The following is a 21,029-nucleotide window of genomic DNA, read 5'->3' as shown; positions in this document are numbered from 1 at the left end:
CCACCGCCCGGCTAGGCTCCAGTCTTCTTGCCAGAAAAAAAAAAAAAAAAAAAAAAAAAAAAAGAATGATTAAGTCAGGAAAATTGAAAACAATAACAAGGTTTTTTTCTTTAAATTGGTCTAGAAAGGAAGGAATTGTTTGCACAGGTGTTGGGAAATAAGAATTAAAAAGGGAGAGATTGTTAATCCAGTTATTAATGACTTCAGGAAGCATCTGCAAGTCCTGTAGCTGGAGGAAAAGAAATGGACCCATGAGCAGAGATGGGAGACTCAGGAATAAACCTGAGACAGTTTACCAGTGAGCTGAGGCTAGGTCTCCTCCAGAACACATCACCCCAGTGAAAGGAGAGAACAGGAGACAAGGAACCATGCCTCCCATGCATGGTTATTGCAGAATCCAGAAGTCAGCCAGTAAAGAACATTTATAAGCACCCAGCCTCGGCACCATAGAAGTAAAAATGACTTGTAGTGAGAGTCTGGACCAGCGGTTTCCGAGTCCTTGGCTTATTAATCAGAAATGAAATAAAGATCCACACACGTGAGAGAAGTATCAACATAAGTGCAAAAGAACAGATCTGTGGGTTAAAATGGGGTCCCGCATCCAGTCCGCCACTGGGCTAGGGCCACTCCTGGAGGCGGGACTCCAGAAGTTTGACTGCTCGCTCCCCACCCAGAACTGCCAGAGTTCGACGGGAACTCTCGGACACCACAGACATCGCTGGGGTCCCTGGGCCTGCATGGAAGCCGAGGGACAACAGGTTCTCAAACGCTTGGACACCGCAGACACCCACGGCTGGGTGCTGCAGAAGAGCTGAGAACAGAGTGGGGGCCACCTGCGGAGCTGGCTCTAACCCTGGGCCAAAGGAAAGGGGACAGGAGTAAAGCTCTGGCTGGTTCTAGTTGGGATTTATTGTTATGGCGGAAAGTTGTGATAAATGAAACATACCCCTTTTCTCAGGCAGGCCTGAGATTAGGGAATGCGAGCTAAGAGGGTAGTAGAGGCAGAGAGAGGGAGAGAGTAGAGAAGTAGAGGCTGGCTATGACCATGTTGAAAGGGGGGGGGGGATGCAGAGAAAGGGGAACAAGAGGGCAAAAGAGAGAGGCAAGAGAGTAAGAGAGGGAGTGGGGGCAAGCAACCCCTTTTATAGCGGGCCAGGCTTACGTGGCTGTTGCCAGGTAACTGTGAGGGTGAAGTCCAGACAGAATACCAGGGGCTTGGGGTGTTGCCTTACATGACTGATAGCCACTGAATTATGGAACTGAGGCTTCATGTCAGGAGCCTGGTGACTGGGGGGTGTGGCCAACACCTTCCATCCCTGGCAGGAACACCTGCTGGGTCTCCAAGGTTTAAAGTTAGCTCATCCAGAAAACAGGCTGCCTTTCACAGTTCCACACAGATCAGATGGGGTTTCCAGAGTGACAGCAGGACTGAAGAGATGGCTCAGTGGTCAAGCGTACTGGCTTCTCTGCATTCCCAGCTCCCACATTGTAGCTTATACCTGTTTCTAACTTTCCCTTCCCATAATGCACAATTACGCTTAGACATAAGATTGTAAATAGGGGCATCTCCCTAAAAATTCAGTTAGAAGATGCTGCATGCCTTATTGCCCATGCACCTCAAACCAGTTCAGACAAGAACAGCCCCCCTACCTTCATACATGGACATAAATGGACATGTAGTATCCACTTAGAATCCTAACACTCAGGAGGTGGGGACAGGAAGATCAGGTCGTTCTTAGCTACATAGTGTGTTTGAGACCAGCCGTGGATATATGAAACCTTGAATTACAATTAAAATAGTTTAGGCCATTCTTAATGGCACTCACTTGTAGTCTCAGCTACTTGGGAGGCTAAGACAAAGGTATCACTTGAGGCCAACTCAGGAAGCCAGGCTTAGGGTTGGACCAATAGCTAAAAGCTTATTTCCTGGTTGTAGGCAGAGAAAGTCTTGGCCTAGCAGGAGTTTTTGAAACCTTAAAGGCTGCCCCAAGTGGCACACTTCTTCCAAAAAATGCCACACCTCCTAATCCTTCCCATAACAGTTCCACCAACTAGGGACCAAACATTCAAATATATGAGACTTATGGAGGCTATTCTCATTCAAACGACTACCATACTCTACTCCCTGGCCTCCACAGGTTTGTGGCCATATCAAGATGCAAATGCACGTGATCCAACTCCAAAAGTCTCTGTAGTCTTCCATGGGATCAGCACTCTTTAACAGTCTATTGTCTCTTCTGAGACTCAAGGCAATACCTTAACTGTAATACCTTGTTCAAAAAGCAACTTACGTACTGCCAACACAGAGTAGAACAAAATACACATTACCATTCCAAAAGGGAGGGATGGGGTACAGTGAGGACACTCTGACCAAAGCAAGACCAAAACACAGCAAGGTAAACTCCAAAATCCTGTAACTTCATGTCTGCTGTCAAAAGCTAAGACGGCTCTTCAGATCTCCCACTCCTTCCAGCTTTGCTGACTACAACACAGTTCTCTCTCTTAGGCTGATTGCATGCCCTGTCATCAGCAATTCTTGGCAAGTATCCCATGCCTCTCTCATCTCCAGCATCTTGGAGTCACCAACATAACCCAGGCTTCACCTTAGCAGTTTCATGCAATGGCCTCTCCGTGCAGGGTCTCCCCTGACACACACCTGACCTCAGTGGCTTTCCTTAATGTCTGAGGAAGATTCTGAACCATCTTTATCCTGTATCCTTCATGACTCTGAATCCAGAACCACATGGCCAATGCTACCAAGTTCAGCTGCCTCCTTGGACTGGAATCTGGCCCCCTTCTTGAATTATATTTGCATAAGATCTCTCTTACAGTTTCCTTTTAGGTGGAGAAAATCCTTTGGGCTTTTTTCTTTCAGAGGCTGTAGGATTAGCTGGGGGATGGGGGCATCTCACCACTCCCTTTATTCCACTTAGCATCAGGCTTTTCTTTAAGTTTCTCTTCTCTTTGAGCACAAGTCATGGCTCCAACATTACATTCACTCCCTTGTATTTTTTTTTCTCCTCAAATTGTATGTTTTATATTTTTGCCTTGCTTGCTATTTTTCATTGTAAATCTGCATAAGAGTGATCACTAATAACCATGTGACACAACCAATCATAGGTTGTGTTGAAATCTCCCCTGCCAACACCATTAATCTAAAACTCTTATAATTAGCCTCAGGTAGATTCTTAGGACAAAGACAAAAGTCAGCCACGTTCTTTATCAAAATGCCACAAGAATCTTCTCTAGCTCGGTTGCTAATATTGACTCTGCCACATTGCTCTCAGCATTACTGACTTCCAAGTTCCTATGAGGATGGTTCATTAAGCCCCACTTACAGCATTCAAATGTTTCTCTAGTTCGAAACCTAAGAGCCTACACATTCCCCAAAACAGCATCGTCAGGTTTGTCACAGCCTTTTGAAACCTAAATGCCACCCCCAGTGACACACCTCCTCCAGCAAGGCCATACCTAGTAGTCCTTTCAAAAACAGTTCTGCCGATTAGGAACCAAGCATTCAAGCCATTTTCATTCAAGCCACTACACTTTTGTCTAAATTATACTAAAATGATCAGAAAGGTTGATTGCCTTAATAAATTCATCCTAGTAGCAAGGTTAATTAGTCTAACACATACAACCTCACTGTTTTGTACTTGTATAGCATAAGGTGTTGGGGAGAAAATAAGACAAGTATTAACAACAGAAAGTTAAGATTAGGTGTGACAAATAACAGTAAATGTTGGTGAGGCTGTAGACTTGTAATTTGGTGCCGCTGCCATAGACTCGTAATTTGGTGCCGCCACCATGTAAATCAACATGAACATGTCTTTAAAACCTGAAAATAGCTGGCAAGATGGCTCAGCAGTTAAGAGCACTGACTGCTCTTCTGAAGGTCCTGAGTTCAAATCCCAGCAACCACATGGTGGCTCACAACCACCCTAATGACATCTGATGCCCTCTTCTGGTGCGTCTGAAGATAACTACAGTGTTCTTATGTATAATAATAAATCTTTGGCCAGGAGCAAGCAGGGCTGACTGGAGCAAGTGGGGTTGATCGGAGTGAGCAGAGGTCCTAAATACAATTCCCAACAACCACATGAAAGCTCACAATCATCTGTACAGCTACAGTGTACTCATATGCATAAAAATAAATAGAAAAATCTTTTAAAAGATGAGATCATGAAACATGTGTGACATGTAGGAAAAAAAGGGCACAAGCGGGAGGGGGGAACAGGAGTGGAAGAAGAGATTAAGAAAGACAAAGGAGTCAGGCATGATGGTGAATGCTCCAGGCAGGCAGATGTCTATGAATTCAAGGTCAGCCTGGTCTACAAAGTGTGTTCCATGGCAGCCAAGGCTAACAAAGAAACCCTATCTCGAAAAACAACAACAACAACAACAACAAAAGCAGGCAGGAAAGAAAAGACAGACAGACAACAAAGGAGCTAGAGAGATGGCACAGCAGATAAGAGCCCTGGATGCTCTTCCAGATGATACAAATCTGATTCCCAGCACGTGTGCAGGCTCCACATCCCAGTGGATCAGATGCCCTCTTCTGGCCCCCATAGGCATTACAGGTGAGTAGAGCGTAGATTTACAGCAGGCAAAACACCCATCCATATATGTAAACGAAAGATAGAAAGAAAGAGAGAGGGAGGGAGATGGAGAGAAAGAAAGAAAGAAAGAAAGAAAGAAAGAAAGAAAGAAAGAAAGAAAGAAAGAAAGAAAGAAAGAAAGAAAGAAAGAAAGAAAGAAAGAAAGAAAGAAAGAAAGAAAGAACTTTTTTTAAAAAGAAAGACAATATACGAAAATATGACAACTAAACCCCTTATTTTGGGCACTAATGTTTTAATAAAAAATGATACCATCACTTGTAGAAAAATTAGTATTGATGCATTATCTTTGTGGTTTGTGGTGCCAGTGGTACTTTCTTAACATAGTAAGCAAATGCTCTGTCACTAGCTGTGCCCCAGCCCTGAATGTGTGGTCTTAAAAGAGGAATTTAGTCTGTTTTTAAACTAATGGAAAATAATTAAGACTATACTTCATTTTTTATGAATTTCTAGAGACTTTTTAAAACGTATATACCTCATTTACATTTTTGTCTGGTCAAGTTAGTTTTAACTGAGTAAGTAGGTGTTAGGGACAAAAACAGTCAAGACAGACATTAGCAATAAACAACCCAGACCACAAAGATAACAGCTATGTCTGGGGTAAAACAGCCTTTGTCTTGCAGAACAGAAAGTTGTACTGTGGCGATGGAAAGCGAGCAGTCACAAGTGTTTTGCTAGGGAAGTGCATCCTACAGGCGTGGTCAGCAGCCTGAGTTTAAGAAGTCCAGAAGCATAGCCACACTACCTTCATCTTCCCAGGTCCTGCACTGGCACAGTTCCCATAATGCCTCTGGAGATGCAGGTGTCCATGCTTTCAAGGCTGTAGTTAAGAGACATTGAGGAGTATACAAGCCCTCCAGGCGAGTCACCCCACATCTCCCACTTCATCTGATCGGCCTTCAAATGAGCTCCCGCCACAGCCATATATATATGCTGCGAAACTCAACAACAAAGCCTCAACTGCGTGGCTTAAGTAGAAAAGGGTGTTCTTAGACCCATAAAAATCCCCAGCCCCCATTAAAAAATTGTGTGTGTGTGTGTGTGTGTGTGTGTGTGTGTGTGTGTATGAGGGTATGAGGGGGGGGAGAGTGTGTGTGTGTTAGTTTTCCATGTGTGTGCTGGTGCCTGTGAAATCCAGAAGAGGATGTCAGATCTCTTAGAACTGGAGTTTCAAGCAGGTTTGAGCTCCTAATGTCGGTTCTGAGAACTGAACCAATGTCTTCTACAAGATGAGTGCTCTCTCTTAATCATTGGGCCATCTCTTCAGTCCTTCAACCCCCATTTTAAATGTAATACTTATATTTGATCATTTCGCACCGTGTATTTTCATCATATCCACTCCCTGTTTTTCCCTTCCTCCTCCTAACACAACCTTTCCTGACTTCGTGTCCTTTTCTTTATTTGTTGTCACTGAGCCAGAGTCCCATTAGTGCTGTCCACATCCCGTGCATATGGAGCCCACCCACATACCCCCCATCGCCCTATGCATGTGGACCCCGCCCACATCTGCAGGAGCATGAGAATCATACTAATGGCCACACCTACCCAAAAAAAGTGATTCCCATTTCCTCAGCAGACATCAGTTACAAATGACTCCCCGCCCGTGCTGTGGGTGGGGCCCACTTCATCTCCTAGAGGATTTGTGTAAGTCCAGCTGCTGAAGGTTCATGAGTGCCGTGACCATCTCGTGACCAGAAGGCAGCATCTTACAGGACTCCTCCCCATTTTTTTGCCCCCTCTTCCATGATGCTCCCAGAGCCTTGGGATGGGTTGATGTGAATATCTCATTGAGGGCTGAGGGCTTGTTCTCATCACCAGTTATGAATCTTTCCTTTGCTGCTCACTAACAAAAGATAATTCTCTGACCGTTAATATTTCGGAGGTAGTCTGATAATATGTCCACTCAGTAAAACAACAGTAGTAGGTTACACACACACACACACACACACACACACACACGTCACCTCTTCAGCAATGGTTTGGGTACTAGACATGAAAAATCATCTCCTGTGGAGCACACCTTAAATACAATCAGAAATCAGTTGATTATTCCCATAAAAGTCCTGGTTTCCTCTGCCCTGCCTTTATATATATATATTCCAGGCCAACTGTGTTTCTTATCATATGCTCCACCCAGCAGCAAGATGGGTTCCTTTGGAGGTAATGAGTGCACCATCCCTCAGATTGCATCGACCCTACGCTCTGCTGCTTGAGTTTTCATTAGCCCATCTTCCTTTTGTTAACTGCATAGAAGTGGGAAGTCAGAACCCCAAGGAGTAAAGGGCTAAGGGCCAGTATTCTAACCTGTCATTGTCAGAGTGTTGGCTCGTGTCACTGTGAGTTTGGTGGCCTGGTCTTACTACTCTCAGAGCTGATGCCTACAGGTTGGTGCTGCTGCCTCCTGTGTACCAATTGCGGCTAAGGTCAGTAGCCAGCAGGATACAGAAAGCAAGGAAAGATTAGTTCCTGTAACCTGCCCGGTCTCAGTCCCACGCGGAATGCCATATCTGCTCCTGATGTGTGATCTAGTACCATCTGCGTAGTCGGTGCTGTATATTCCAGGGCCAGATAGCAATGGAGTTACTTAGTACTGTTTATCATGCCCTTAGGACATTCCTAAATGGCCAGTGGGCTTTAACCTAGATCCGTCCACTTCCTTCACAGCGATGGCACAGGGCTTGTTAACAGCAGTGGAAAGGAACTAGTTTTCTATTTCTAACCATTTCATCCTACTTGATGAGCATTACTTTTTTTAAATACAATTTTATGGGTCATTGGAGAATGATTCGCGGCCTCCCTCCCTTATTTTTTCCGATTATCAGAGACTTACTCCTTAGGAACAAAGAGTAAATGCCAGTGTAGATGTAGTCACAGCTTTATGATGGACGGCTTCACCTTGCTACCGGGAGAGTTGCCATCTGATACAATGAGTGGGTTTCAGTGCTTCCTCAAAATAGGCAGATTGTGTAGGCAGATTTGGATACATGGAGGCTAATCCAGTATGTAGACAATCCAGTAATTGCTGGGTTTAAAACTATCCAAAATGTGTAATAGGCGCTTGTGTGTGTGTGTGTGTGTGTGTGTGTGTGTGTGTACCTTTGGACCTTTGCCTGGGGTTTCTCCAGTGGCAGTTTAAATGTGCTCATCATATGAATGCACCCAAGACCCACAGCATAAGCAGACCAACTGCATCCTAGTGTCCAGTGTATGTGTTCTGGGGGCCAACAGACCATCAGTCTCTTCTCATGTGTGTGTCTGGATTTCTCAGCTGACAGCTGTTCACATACTCTCGAGATAGCACTTCTGGGGTTGACTTGCATACACTCTTACACAGTAACTAATTTCACACACTTTGTATGGCCTCTACACGTCTAAGCTTCAGTCACAGCCATGTGCTTGTCCGTCACTCTCAGCCCTATGTCAAGGGTCCTGGGTTTACATCCTGCCTGCTTACCCACTAGATTGTACAACCTTGGATAAGTTCCTTTACCTCTGTACCTCTCAGTTTCCTGGGTACAAGGTAGAATCCATCATGGCTACTTTACACGCCAGCACAGGACTGGTCCATGAGATGCTTCACAAGTAGTGGCTGTGACTCCCTAGACAAAGCCTTGCACGTAGAAGACGAGTACAGTTGTGTGTGCAAGGCAGGATTCATCTGGGTGTGGAAGAAGAGTTAGATGTCGGCTCTTGTGAAATTTTCTGGTGCAAACAGACTTTCCTGTCTTGGGCTTAGATTATAATTTATAAGCTAATCTCTCTCCAGTCTTACTGATTTTAAGGGGCACATTAATTTGTATGGCTGTCTCATGTATAAAATACTGTTTTGAAGTATGGCCACACTGTGGAATGGATGAATCAAGCTAACTAACAGATGCATTCGTTATCATTCTGTGATAATAACACGTGTGCTTTCTTGTCAGTTTTCAGGCATGTTCCATATTGTCACTAACTACTCACTGAACGGTGGCTCTCAGATGAGCTGTTTATTTAATAGCTATGGGTTCTTTGACCACCATCTTCCAATCCCTTCTGCCATCTAGCCTTCCCATCCGCATTTTCTTTTCTGTGCCTATGAAATCTACACTAGACTGTACATGTGAGTGAACTACTGCAATCATGCCTCTCCGTGCCTGGCTGATTTCACTTGTACAACTTCCCATGTGGCCATCTATGTAGTTACAAATAGCAGGGTTTGTGCGTTTTATGCTCTATTGTATTCCACTGTGTGCATATCCTGTACTTCCTCTATCTATTATAGAGAATTAGCTACGGAGAATTGTGCTGCAGTAAGTACAGGGATACAAACATACTGTATTTATTTCCTTTGGAAACACACCCAGCTGTGGGGTTTCATATTTCATTTTTTAGGGAATTCTCAATGGCTCCTTTTCTCTGCAGCCTCACCAACACATACTAAGTTTCACCCTTCTAATAACAGCAATCCTGATGGGTTTTTTATAATTTTTTGAGACAGGCTCTCACTATGTAGCCCTGGCTAGCATAGGTAGACTTCCTTATGTAGACCAAACTGATTTCAAATCCACATAGATCTATCTGCCTGCCTCTGCTTCTGGAGTGCTGAGGTTAAGGGTCATAGCTGCTCTTATTATTTTTTACCTTTGGTCCTTAGTAAATGTAGAACTTGCAGACATGTTCCCACATCTCTTTGTACTCTGTAATCCTTTGCTAAGTAGAACCTGTCTTTATTATGATACATGCCCCTTGGTCTAGTTTTGCTTTTGTTCCTTCATACCCCAAATGAGGCAGTATATCCAGTATCCAAAACCATTATAGTCCAGCCCAACACAATGGAATTCCGTGCACACTCCCATGCATTCTCTGTAGTTTGAGATCCCATGTTTGAGTCTTTCTTTCATACACTTTGAGTGAATATTTGTATCTGGTGAGAGACACAGATCTGTTTTCATGCTGTAAAGTCGTACAGTTTTCCCAGTAGCACTTACAGAAGTGATTTTCTTTCCCTGCTGTGTGTTTTTAGCACCTTTGTCAGATCAGCTGTCTGTAAATGTATGGGTTTATTTCTGGGCTCTCTGTTCCATTCTCCTGGTCTGGTTCTGTGTAATGCCCTGACAGTGCTGCTTATGGGCTAATGCAGTTTATGTTATGTTTGTAAAGGGGGTAAGACAATGCTTCTTGCTCTATTTTTCTTGTAGATTTCTTTGGTTCTTCGGGATCTTTTGTGGTTCCATACTGTTGCTAGAACTCTCTCCCAGGGAGAGACATAAAGCATTGTGTAGTCCTCTTCCCAGAGTCCTAATGACCAACGGAAATGTGATCCACCTAAAGCTCCCTCTAGAGAACCATGAGTTTACAGCTTCCTTACAGAGTGTAAGTGAGAGGTTACTTACAGGGTATGGGACTCCTTCCCCAACTAGCTGTACCTGATAACCCTTACCCAGCAGTGGTGTGGGCTTCCTGTAGCCCTATCTAGTATTTCTTGACTGATACATAATAAGTATATATACATATAGTCAGAGATATAGAGAATATAGAATCTTTCTATATATACTATATATACATACTCTTTCTATTTCCATATATACTATATCTCTGAATGATACACACACACTCTAACCCCTCCCCTAACCCACATGCAGAGTCACCAGATGGGAGGAAGCAGTTGGATATAGCTGCCTACTCCAGCAAGAATCGCCTTGCTATGCTGGGGCATAAACCACCAACAAGCTTAGCTGAGATGAAATATTGCAGGGGAACACAGCTGAATGCTCCAAGATGGGGCAGTTGCTTGACATAGAAGACAGTCACTCACAACACATTCAAAAAAATAATAATAATTAAGAGGCATAACCAGATTTGAAAAAGCCAGCTACTGCCATGGAAGTACCTTAAAATATATAAATATACATATATCAAACGTTTAAATGGAGTTACCCTATGTTCCAGTTAGGTTTCTATTGCTGTGATTAAAACCATGACCAAAAACAACTTGGGGAGGAAAAATGTTTAACCTTACAACTTAAAGTTCCTCATGAGGAGAAATCAGGACAGAAACTAAAGCAGACCATGTTCAGAGATTTGTTCAGCAACCATCTCCCCAGGGGTAGCACCACCCACAAGGAGGCTGAACCCTCTCACATCAATCAAGAACATTCTTCACAAACCTGCCTACAGGCTGAACTGATGAGGCATTTCTTTAGTTAATGTCCCCTTTTCCTAGGAAATTCAACCTTATGTCAAGTTGACAGCCACAGCACCCTATAACAGGGAAATAATACTCCAACTAGATAGCACAGGCTAGCAAATACAAACCCTAAGAGTAGGTCACCATTTTTGAGGTGTTACCCAAACAATGATATCTATTGTCTTTCAGAACTTGGTGGTAGGACTCTAGTGCTAATGACACCACCTGCTTGAGTCATGAGCATGGAAGTTTGATCAATACTGCCTCGCTATCATGGTGCTAAAAGGTGCTGTGTACACAAATGGAAGAGAAGAGTTATCATCAGTCTCACCTAACAGACCCCAGAGAGCTTCAGGAATGACCTAAGAGCTACAGTAATGGCCTGCCTGGCAACTGTGCCCACTGGTACAATAGCGGCACAGATGTTATGGCAATAACTCACCACCTTCTGATTGTGTTCAAGACCCACCCCATGAGATGGAACTCACACTGGCACTGTTAATGAAAGCAAGAACTTCTAGCTAAAAATTTCACGTCCCTTAGAGAACAACCTTCTAATATCAGTCTACATCTAAGCGGAATGATATTCAAATGATGACCCCCCAATAATTTATGGCCATGCCTGTAGATCAGTGCATCTCTTCAACTCTCATCAGACAGGTTTCTCCTTGCAACAGATGGTGATTAACACAGAGACACACAGCTGGTCAACATACAAAAAAATTAGAGACTTCAGAGTTCCAAGCCCTAAATGGAACTTCTGCCACTCCTTCCAGGAGTTAAGGCTCTTCATGGAACATGGAGGGGGGGACTGTAAGAGCCCCAGGTAATGGATGACTTCAAGGAGGCAATGTTTTCCAGACACAAGAAGACAGTGCACATATGAACTCACAGCATTGCTAGCAACATGAACCTGGGCAAGACCAAACAAGACAAAGTTCAAGCAAGCATGGAACGGGGAAGTGGGCACAAAGTCCTACCCCTCTCTGAGGAACTATTGGCATTTGATGGCTACTCAGAGGAGGAGAGTCAGGCTTCTGTAATGATCATTAATCAGTCAACCATACTTCATAGCAGGCTGAAAGCAACAAAAATCGGACATTTTTGGTGGCAGTGGAGGTGGTACATTTTGGTTTTAAGAGTGGGGTGGAGGAGAACAAGATATTGACTGGGTGGGAAGTTAGTAGGGGAGGGTCTAGAATATGGTCTCTGGCTGTGGGTTAAAATCCTTTTTGGGTCATATCATACATCCTTCATATCAGATATTTACATTAGATTTCATAACAATAGTAAAATTACAGCTATGAAGTAGCAATGAAATAATTTTATGGATGGAGTCAGCACAACATGAGGAACTGAATGAAAAGGTCGCAGCATCAGGAAGGTTGAGATCCACTGCTCTAGGAGGAGTTGGTGGAGGAGGTGAATATCATCAAAATATGAAATCCTCAGAGAACGAATAAAAATATTGTTTTTGTAAAAAGAGGCAGAACCAGGTCTTGTGTGGTGATGTACAGATATAATTCTAGAACTTGGAAGGCAGAAGCAGAAGAATTAAGAGTTTAAAGACAGCCTGGATATATAGTGAGGGGGGGGGAGAGAGAGAGAGAGAGAGAGAGAGAGAGAGAGAGAGAGAGAGAGAGAGAGAGAGAAATATAAGACTGTTGCCCAGGATGACCTCTAATTTCAGACAACCCTCTCAGCTTTTCAGGTAGCGAGAACTATAAGGCATACGTCACCAAAACTGTAAGGTATTTTTTGACTTCTATAAATAATATCATTCATACTTGAGTATTGGTTGCATCAGATTGTATGTAGATTTGCTTAGACAATATAAATGTATTAACAATATTAATTCTTCTAGCCCACATATACAGAGCATCCTTCTGTTTGTCTCTATGTCTCAGCTTCTTTCTTCAATGTTTTATTGGTTTTTCCCTGTAGAGATCTTTAACCTTGTTGGTTGGATTTATTCCTCCATGTTTCATGTAGCTCTAGTAAATGGGATTTCCACTTCAGACAACTCACTGCTAGTATATAATGTGCTGCTTGGTTCCGTATGTTGATTTTTGTGTTTAATAAGTTTATTCTTAGTTCATGATCATAAACAGTGGACTCTTCAGGGTTGCTTGTTTTTAAAAATCATGTCATCTGAAAGTTGTAACAATTTAACTTCTCCCTTTCTTGTCTTTTATTTAGTTCCTCCTTCCATATAGGATTTCTCTGTCTTTATTCCAAATCGGCTTGTTACTGATGGCTGAATTCCTCTGAACTCATTACCTAACAGATTATTTATTTTTGCTTTTTTATCAAGTTCTTCCACAACATTGACATTTAAAATCCCATCCAGTGGAGACTCCAGGACCTTTGCTCTCTCTGGCTCCAAGAGTTTTGAGAGCACAATGGGTTGAATCTTGTGCAGTGGAGACAGGTCTTTTAATGAGCTTGGGCTGGCTCCCTGTGCTGCAGGAAGTTTAAGACATACAGAAGTCAGCCACCCAGCTTACCGCTCCATCTTCCTCCCACTCCCTCCCCCGCAGAAACTTTTGATCACTGCCACTGTAGCTGTAGCAAGCACCCAAGACAGCTGCTCTTGTTTGATGTGTTCACATGATTTGTAGATCTGTCTCCCTTCCCCCGGGGTCAGCAGCAGGCTTCATAAGAATCTACGGGAAATCAAACAGTATATGCAGGGTTAGGAAGCCTGCCCCGAGTCCCACAGTTTAGACATTCCTATCTTTTCAATAACAACAACAAAGGCAGCTAGACATAGGCAACACACTTTTAATTGTCTAAGTCATTGTCATTGTGTGTGCCTGTGTACACACATACGTGGAAGCTATGCATGAGTACATTTTTCAGCCTGTAAAATATACTGGAGAAGCAGTAAGACATAGACTGAGCCGCAGAAGGTATTAGACATCTCCATGGCAAAGCTGCTGCTGATAATTAGGGAAGAAATACGTCCGTGTCCTTTGCTACTTGGAGGCTACAGTTATTGAAGTGACAGCTGACTGTGTAGATCTGTATACTCTCACCCTACTCTCTTTGAACCAACAGTTAGTTTCTTGTAAACAATCATCATCAACTTTGTCATTATAAGATCAGCTATGACAGGCTAATTAAAAAATCCCAAGTAGGGCCAGGCACAGTGGTGTGCATCTTTAATCCCAGCCCTTGGGAGATAGAAGCAGGCAGATCTCTGTTGCATTTGAGGGCAGTCTAGTCTACATAGTAAGTTTCAAGACAGCCAGGTCTACATAGTGAGACCTGTCTCAAAAAAAAAAAAAAGGAAAATCCCAAGTAGAAGCTGTGAAGGTTGAGCTGAGCAAAAGAGGGATTTTCAGTGTTTCTTTTAACATTGTAATGAAAAACCCCACAGACACTGGGTTTTGACAGGGCCTTCCTGCCATCTCTGCAGTTGACAAGAAAATGATAATGCTTTCTTTGGCTCTCAAGAGCTGCACGAAGAGCCACAGCTCCCCCTCTTGTGTGGGATGGCTCTCAACAGGACTGACAGGGACAGACATCTATAGGCTTCCCATTGTTCTCCGCATTTTTGCCAGGATATTTCATTAGTGTGAACAGTGAACCCTTTGTCATCTTGCCTCACCACTTGACCTTGGCAATTCTCAATTCTGCTGGTGCCGTGAAGGACAGAGGTGGCAGGCACAAGACAACCACTAATTATTGGAAGCAGAGAAGCCTTGCTGACCCAGTATGAGATTAACTGCTCCTTTGCAGTTTTTATTCTAGGGCATTAGCACTGTCTGGTTATCTTGCTTTGGTTGAGAAATTCAGGACAATAGCAGTGCTGATGGTAACGTTGACGATTTCCCTGTTTGTTTTGCAGGTCACGGCCAGGGGCTTTGGGCCACTGCTACAGTTTGCCTACACTGCCAAGCTGTTACTCAGCCGAGAGAACATCCGGGAGGTCATCCGCTGTGCTGAGTTCCTGCGCATGCACAATCTGGAGGACTCCTGCTTCAGCTTCCTGCAGACCCAGCTCCTGAACAGGGAGGATGGCCTGTTTGTTTGCAGAAAGGACAGTGCGTGCCAGCGCCCCCAAGAGGACCATGGGAATTCTGCAGGAGAAGAGGAGGAAGAAGAAGAAACAATGGACTCAGAGACAGCTAGGATGGCTTGCGCCACAGACCAGATGCTCCCAGACCCCATCAGCTTTGAGGCCACTGCCATCCCAGTAGCAGAGAAAGAAGAAGCCCTGCTCCCTGAGTCTGAGGTACCCACAGACACCAAGGAAAACTCAGAAAAGGGTGCACTGACCCAGTACCCTAGATATAAGAAGTACCAGCTTGCGTGTACCAAGAACGTCTACAGTGCACCCTCACACGGTACCTCAGGGTTTGCAAGCACATTCAGTGAAGACAGTCCTGGCAATAGCCTCAAGCCGGGGCTCCCCGTGGGACAGATTAAAAGTGAGCCACCCAGTGAGGAGCCCGAGGAGGAGAGCATCACCCTCTGCCTGTCCGGAGATGAAACCGACATCAAAGACAGACCAGGAGATGTCGAGATGGACCGAAAACAGCCCAGCCCTGCCCCTACCCCCAGTACCCCTACTGGAGCCGCCTGCCTGGACAGATCCAGGAGTGTGTCCTCTCCTTCCTGTCTGCGGTCTCTGTTCAGTATAACAAAAGGTGTGGAGGCCACTGGCCTGCCCAGTACATCTCAGCAACCCTTTGTCAGGAGTTCAGCATGCCCTTTCAACAAGGGGATCTCTCAGGGTGACCTTAAAACTGATTACACCCCTTTGGCAGGGAATTACGGACAGCCCCACGTGGGCCAGAAGGATGTGTCCAACTTCGCGATGGGGTCGCCACTCAGGGGGCCCGGGCCGGAGACTCTCTGTAAGCAGGAGGGAGAGCTGGACCGCCGGAGCGTCATCTTCTCCGCAAGTGCGTGTGACCAACCGAACACTCCAGTGCATTCATACTCTGCAGTGAGCAATTTGGACAAAGACCTTTCGGAGCCGGTGCCAAAAAGTCTATGGGTGGGAGCTGGCCAGTCCCTCCCCAGCTCCCAGGCTTACTCCCACAGCGGACTGATGGCTGACCACTTGCCAGGAAGGATACGGCCCAACACCAGCTGCCCGGTGCCAATCAAAGTCTGTCCTCGCTCACCTCCGCTCGAGACCAGGACCAGGACCTCCAGCTCCTGCTCCTCGTATTCCTACGCAGAGGACGGGAGCGGGGGCTCCCCCTGCAGCCTCCCTCTCTGTGAGTTCTCCTCTTCGCCCTGTTCCCAGGGAGCCAGATTCCTTGCCACGGAACATCAGGAACCAGGCCTGATGGGAGATGGAATGTACAACCAAGTCCGACCCCAGATTAAATGTGAGCAGTCTTACGGAACCAATTCCAGTGACGAGTCTGGATCATTCTCAGAAGCAGACAGTGAGTCGTGTCCTGTGCAGGACAGGGGCCAGGAGGTAGGGAATCCTAAGTTTCAAGCCTGTGACCTACTCTCTCAGTCCTTTCCCTCTCCCCAAATATCACTCTCAGGTCGTTCTTTTATGTTGTCATGGTTAGGGTTTCTGTTGCTGTGACTAAACACCATGACCAAAAACCAATCTGAGGAGGAAAGAGTTTATCTGGTTTACACGTGCATGTTTCTGTTCATCGTCAAAAGTAATCAGGACAAGAGCTCAATCAAGGCAGGAGCTGGCTGGGCGGTGGTGGCGCAGGCCTTTAATTCCAGCACTTGGGAGGCAGAGGCAGGTGGATCTCTGAGTTCGAGGCCAGCCTGGTCTACAGAGTGAGTTCCAGGACAGCCAAGGCTATACAGAGAAACCATGTCTCGAAAAACAAACAAACAAACAAACAAAAAAAGGCAGGCGGAGCTGGTGCAGAGGCTGTGGAGCGGTGCTGTTTACTGGCTTGCTCCTCATGGCTTGTTCAGCCTGCATTCTTTTAGAACTAAGGAGCACCAGCCCAGGGATGGCACCACCCACAATGGGATGGACCCTCCCCCACCAATCCCTAATTTAAGAAATTACGCTCCAGCCAGATCTCATGGAGGCATTTTCTCAATTAAGATTCCCTCCTTCCAGATAGCTCTAGTTTATGTGTCCAGCTGACATAAGATCAGCCAGCACAGGTGTCAAGGTTAAAGGTGACCATAAATGGTCTGGTAACTGTAAATGGACTGTCTCTTCCTTGGCAGCAGGATGCTGCAGTGTGAGTCAGAATCAACCACTGCAGCCTTAGGACGAACTCCCTTTGCATCTAACCTGGATTCCTGTGCTCAGTGAGCAGAGGCTGGCTGAATGCAGTGCATGTAAGGTTCACATACTTCTGGTCTCCTTGCCTTTTCCTCTGCTTCCATCACACCCCTCTCTTCCACCTACTTTGGAAGAGTGCCCTCGAGTTTGCTCTGCATCCCTTCGGTTCAAAGGGAAATGAAGAAGCTCGGTCAAATTGGCCGATTGGAACTGAGCAGGGCCTGACATACAGGTGCTTCTCCCTGGCCTTCTAAGTATTTCTTGTCAATAGAAGACTCCGGGGTGACCTTGTGTCTGTCACAGTGCACGACAGAATGCTCATCATCCGTCTTAGACATGGGATCCATTCAGAAATGTCTTGTTGGCACACATAACTGTGTCAGGGCTTGTTTCTTTCCCAGGGTCCCACAAAGGAGAAGTCATGTCTGTGGTGGTGAGTGGGTTTATCCAGCCTGAAAGTGTTGTGCTTTGTAGAGAAAAGGCATATAAGGCTTCATCTGTGGGTCACTGTTTCTGGGAGTGGAAATGGGGACAGCCTGACAACAGCAGAAGCAAGCCTCACATGACTATGAGAAAGAGGAATGGGACTCCCAGAGGTCCCTAGTTCGCTAGTAATTTGAATGTTCCCTAGACAAACCTAAGCATGTCTAGGTCATGACCTGGTACCCACGGCAGTGTCTTACTAATTGATGAAGAACCAGCTAAAGACCGAGACTATGTCTCACACCCGTCTCAGGAGCAGAAGTGAGCAAACCCAGTGGCAGGTCTTGCCCCTGTGTCTGAAGAACACAGGAAAGAGAAGCACAGGTTGGGAATATGACTCCATGATATGGGGCCAGCCTACCAGGACCTGGCCCTGGAAATCTATTTAAAAAATGAAAAGCCGGGCGTGGTGGCGCACGCCTTTAATCCCAGCACTCGGGAGGCAGAGGCAGGTGGATTTCTGAGTTCGAGGCCAGCCTGATCTACAGAATGAGTTCCAGGACAACCAGGGCTATACAGAGAAACCCTGTCTCGAAAAAAAAAAAAAAATGAAATGAGGGGAGGGAAGAGAGGGAGGACAGGAAGGGAGGTGGCTGCCCAGGAGGCCAGCACGCTCATGGTTGGTCTGCTCTTCAGTTATCAGCAAAGATGAACTCTACCAGTTGGTAGAAGTGCCTCGAGGGGTGAGGTGAGGTAGCCACAGAGCCGGTGTAGTCTGCATCCATAAACTGGTGGGCAGAACTCACAAGAGCTTTAACTTCCGACACTGAAAATGGACTCCGGGGCCGCCTGGAGCTAGCTGCGGACACACCCTGGGTTCACTTCCTCTTCTTTGTGAGTCTGCCTGGTCCCTGCTTCCCTGTTACTGTCTGGCAGAAATAGACAGAAAACCCCCTGAAAAGGGTTTAATTTCAGAAAGAAAAATTGTGAAGGAAACCTGGATAGGATCTGTTCCTGTTTGAATCTTACCCCTTCACTGCGAGATTGAGTTGCTATCAATGCCCAAGACACGGCAGCCCTGGTCCAACCTTTAGGAGCAAGGCTTCCTAAACCCATGGATGAGTGTGTGTTCTCTCCTCCTGTTCTTCCTTCCCACAGCCTTCCTGAGGTTTGCCTTTTGTCCCTAACTGCCCTTAAGTGTGCCTAATGCAGAAAACTAGTCATTGAGTCGTGACCATCCCACAAATGATCTTACTTACCGCGGACTGGCAGAGCAAGTGCAGATGCCTCCGAGTCTTCCTTGGGTCTCGAAAAGAGCCTTACACATAGCCCAAGAAATTACCTTCTTTAGGGACTGTCAGTTTACCAATGCCACCCACATGCATGTCTGTTGTTCTTGTTGTGGTTTATTTTTGTTTTGTTTTGTTTTCTGATTGGGTTCTGTCAATCTCCACCTTAGAACTGAAGGCTATGATACAGGGTGAGGAGTCATTCAGCCTGTGAAACAGCCACAAACAGGATTAATCTCTCCTTAAAATACCCTTGCATTTCTTTTTTTGGGGGGGTGCGGGGGGGAGTGGTTTTTTTCGAGACAGGGTTTCTCTGTGTAGCCCTGGCTGTCCTGGAACTCACTTTGTAGACCAGGCTGGCCTTAACCTCAGAAATCTGCCTGCCTTTGCCTCCCGAGTGCTGGGATTAAAGGCATGCGCCACCATTGCCCAGCTTTGCATTTCATTTTTATCTTTACTTTTCAAAACAAACCTGTTGTTTATTCATAAGCAGTAAAAGACACATTTGCCGAAACTGAATGCTGTTTCATAAGTGACATTCTGCCCCTCTTGTTAGCTTGTGTTAGACAAGAGTGTGATAACAAAGCTGAGGGTGTGTGTGTGTGTGTGTGTGTGTGTGAGTGTGTGTGTGTGGTTCTGCTCCCCCAACCTCACCCCACTCCCCAGAAAAGGAATTCACTTTCCCAGAAGCACCCACATCCTCAGCACAATGGCCCCTCTGGGAGTCAGTTACTTGCTTCAAGAGTTACTTGGTCTGGGTAGACAGTCTGCCTCAAACGTACACTGAAATACCATGAGTTTTAACTTGATTACTTTAACTGATCCATTTTAAAACACCAGCATCTATCTGGGATTCTACAAATACTGCTCTCAGGTGGGGTTTAACCAAGTAAACCGGGAGAGACAACCAAGTCTGCCTCAGCCCGGGGCCCCTCTCTGAAGCAACTACCAGCAAAGTACAGCAGTTTCTCTGCAGCTTCTGTAGGGAGCCAAAATGTTGGACCAGAAGAAAAACGTTAGCATATCTTTCCTTCTGTAAAATCTATCACTTGTTAAATGACTCTCCTAGTTCATAAAACATAGACTCCCCCCCCCCCATCCTTTTTCACCTTTCCCTAGCTTTGAAAAAGCTTAAATTATTGGGTTGGCAAGTTGGCTCAGCAGTTACAAGTATGGGCTGCTGTTTCAAAGGACCCAGGTTCAGTTCCCAGCGCCCACACTCATGGGTGGCTCACAGTCTTCTGTAACCCTGGCCTCGGCAAAACACTGCACATACATGGTACACAGACCAGACATACAGATAGGCAAAATAACTATACACATAAAAATAAATAGCATGGTGCATGCCTTTAATCCCAGCACTTGGGAGGCAGAGGCAGGCGGATTTCTGAGTTCAAGGCCAGCCTGGTCTACAGAGTGAGTTCTAGGACAGCCAGGGCTATACAGAGAAACCCTGTCTCGGGGGAAGAGAGAGAGAGAGAGAGAGAGAGAATAAATAAATAAGTAAATAGCAAAATTTTAAATGAAATATAATTTCCGTGCCATACCATAAAATTTACCCTGTTAGAATGAAAGTTTCAGTGTTTTTAATATCCTCACAGTGTTATGCAACTGTCTTCCGTTTTTTTGGCTCTAGCGTATTTTCTTTGACCTAGGAGGAGTGCCGTCCCCAGTAGCAGGTTCTTCCCATGGCTTCTTTCTGTCCACCCCAGTCAACCACTAACCACCTCTGTCCTGTACTAGATGTTTTGTATAAACGGTATTTGGGGTTTTTTTCAAATAGGATATCATTTTCAAAATGTATCCCTTCCATAGTTACACACACCCATCATATTTAGCTCCACATGCTGATTGCTGATATATTGTGTTTAGGCCTGCCACATTTTATTGATCCGTCATTGCTTGAGGGAGTTTGGCGGGTTCTACTTTCTGGATGTTTCTGAAGAATAGTGCTCTGAGCATTTGCATGCAAGGGTTTTGAGGACGGGCTTCCAGTTCATTCACTCAGTGCCTCTGAGTGGAACTGCTGTGTCACGTGGGGATTCCATGTGGCCTTTGAGGGACTATTCAGCCATTTCCCAAGGCAGCCCTTCCAACTTTGCATTCCCCCTATCAGGCTAGTTCTTCTTCTCACTGCTAATACTTAACTCTTCTCCGTGTGTCTGTCTGATGGATGTGACATGGCATCTCCTTAGGTTTACAAGTTTGTTTTTAGATTTTGAAAATTGTACAGAAATCACAACCATTTTCCAAGCGGTGCATGCCCTAGTAAGTTCCCAAAGCCTTTCTATTGTGGGTTTAAT

At 45.3% G+C, this 21,029-nt stretch overlaps 1 protein-coding gene across 3 annotated transcripts in view; it reads left to right on the top strand.

Annotated features, from left to right (window-relative positions):
- The window catches only part of Bach2 (BACH transcriptional regulator 2), a 345,285-nt gene that overhangs the window by 306,037 nt on the left and 18,219 nt on the right, over positions 1 to 21,029 (top strand). For all 3 annotated transcript variants that reach the window (XM_021160930.3, XM_029476474.2, XM_029476473.2), the window contains one exon: positions 14,633 to 16,222. In XM_021160930.3, coding sequence (XP_021016589.1) covers positions 14,633 to 16,222 — 1,590 coding nt within the window. The remainder of the gene's footprint in view (positions 1 to 14,632; positions 16,223 to 21,029) is intronic.

This window comes from Mus caroli, unplaced genomic scaffold (genome assembly GCF_978045245.1).
Source record: "Mus caroli unplaced genomic scaffold, Mus_caroli_1 scaffold_6, whole genome shotgun sequence".
In the NCBI taxonomy this organism is placed as follows: domain Eukaryota; kingdom Metazoa; phylum Chordata; class Mammalia; order Rodentia; family Muridae; genus Mus; species Mus caroli.
Note: the sequence above shows the minus strand (reverse complement) of the source record. Positions and strands in the feature narration are given on the sequence as shown.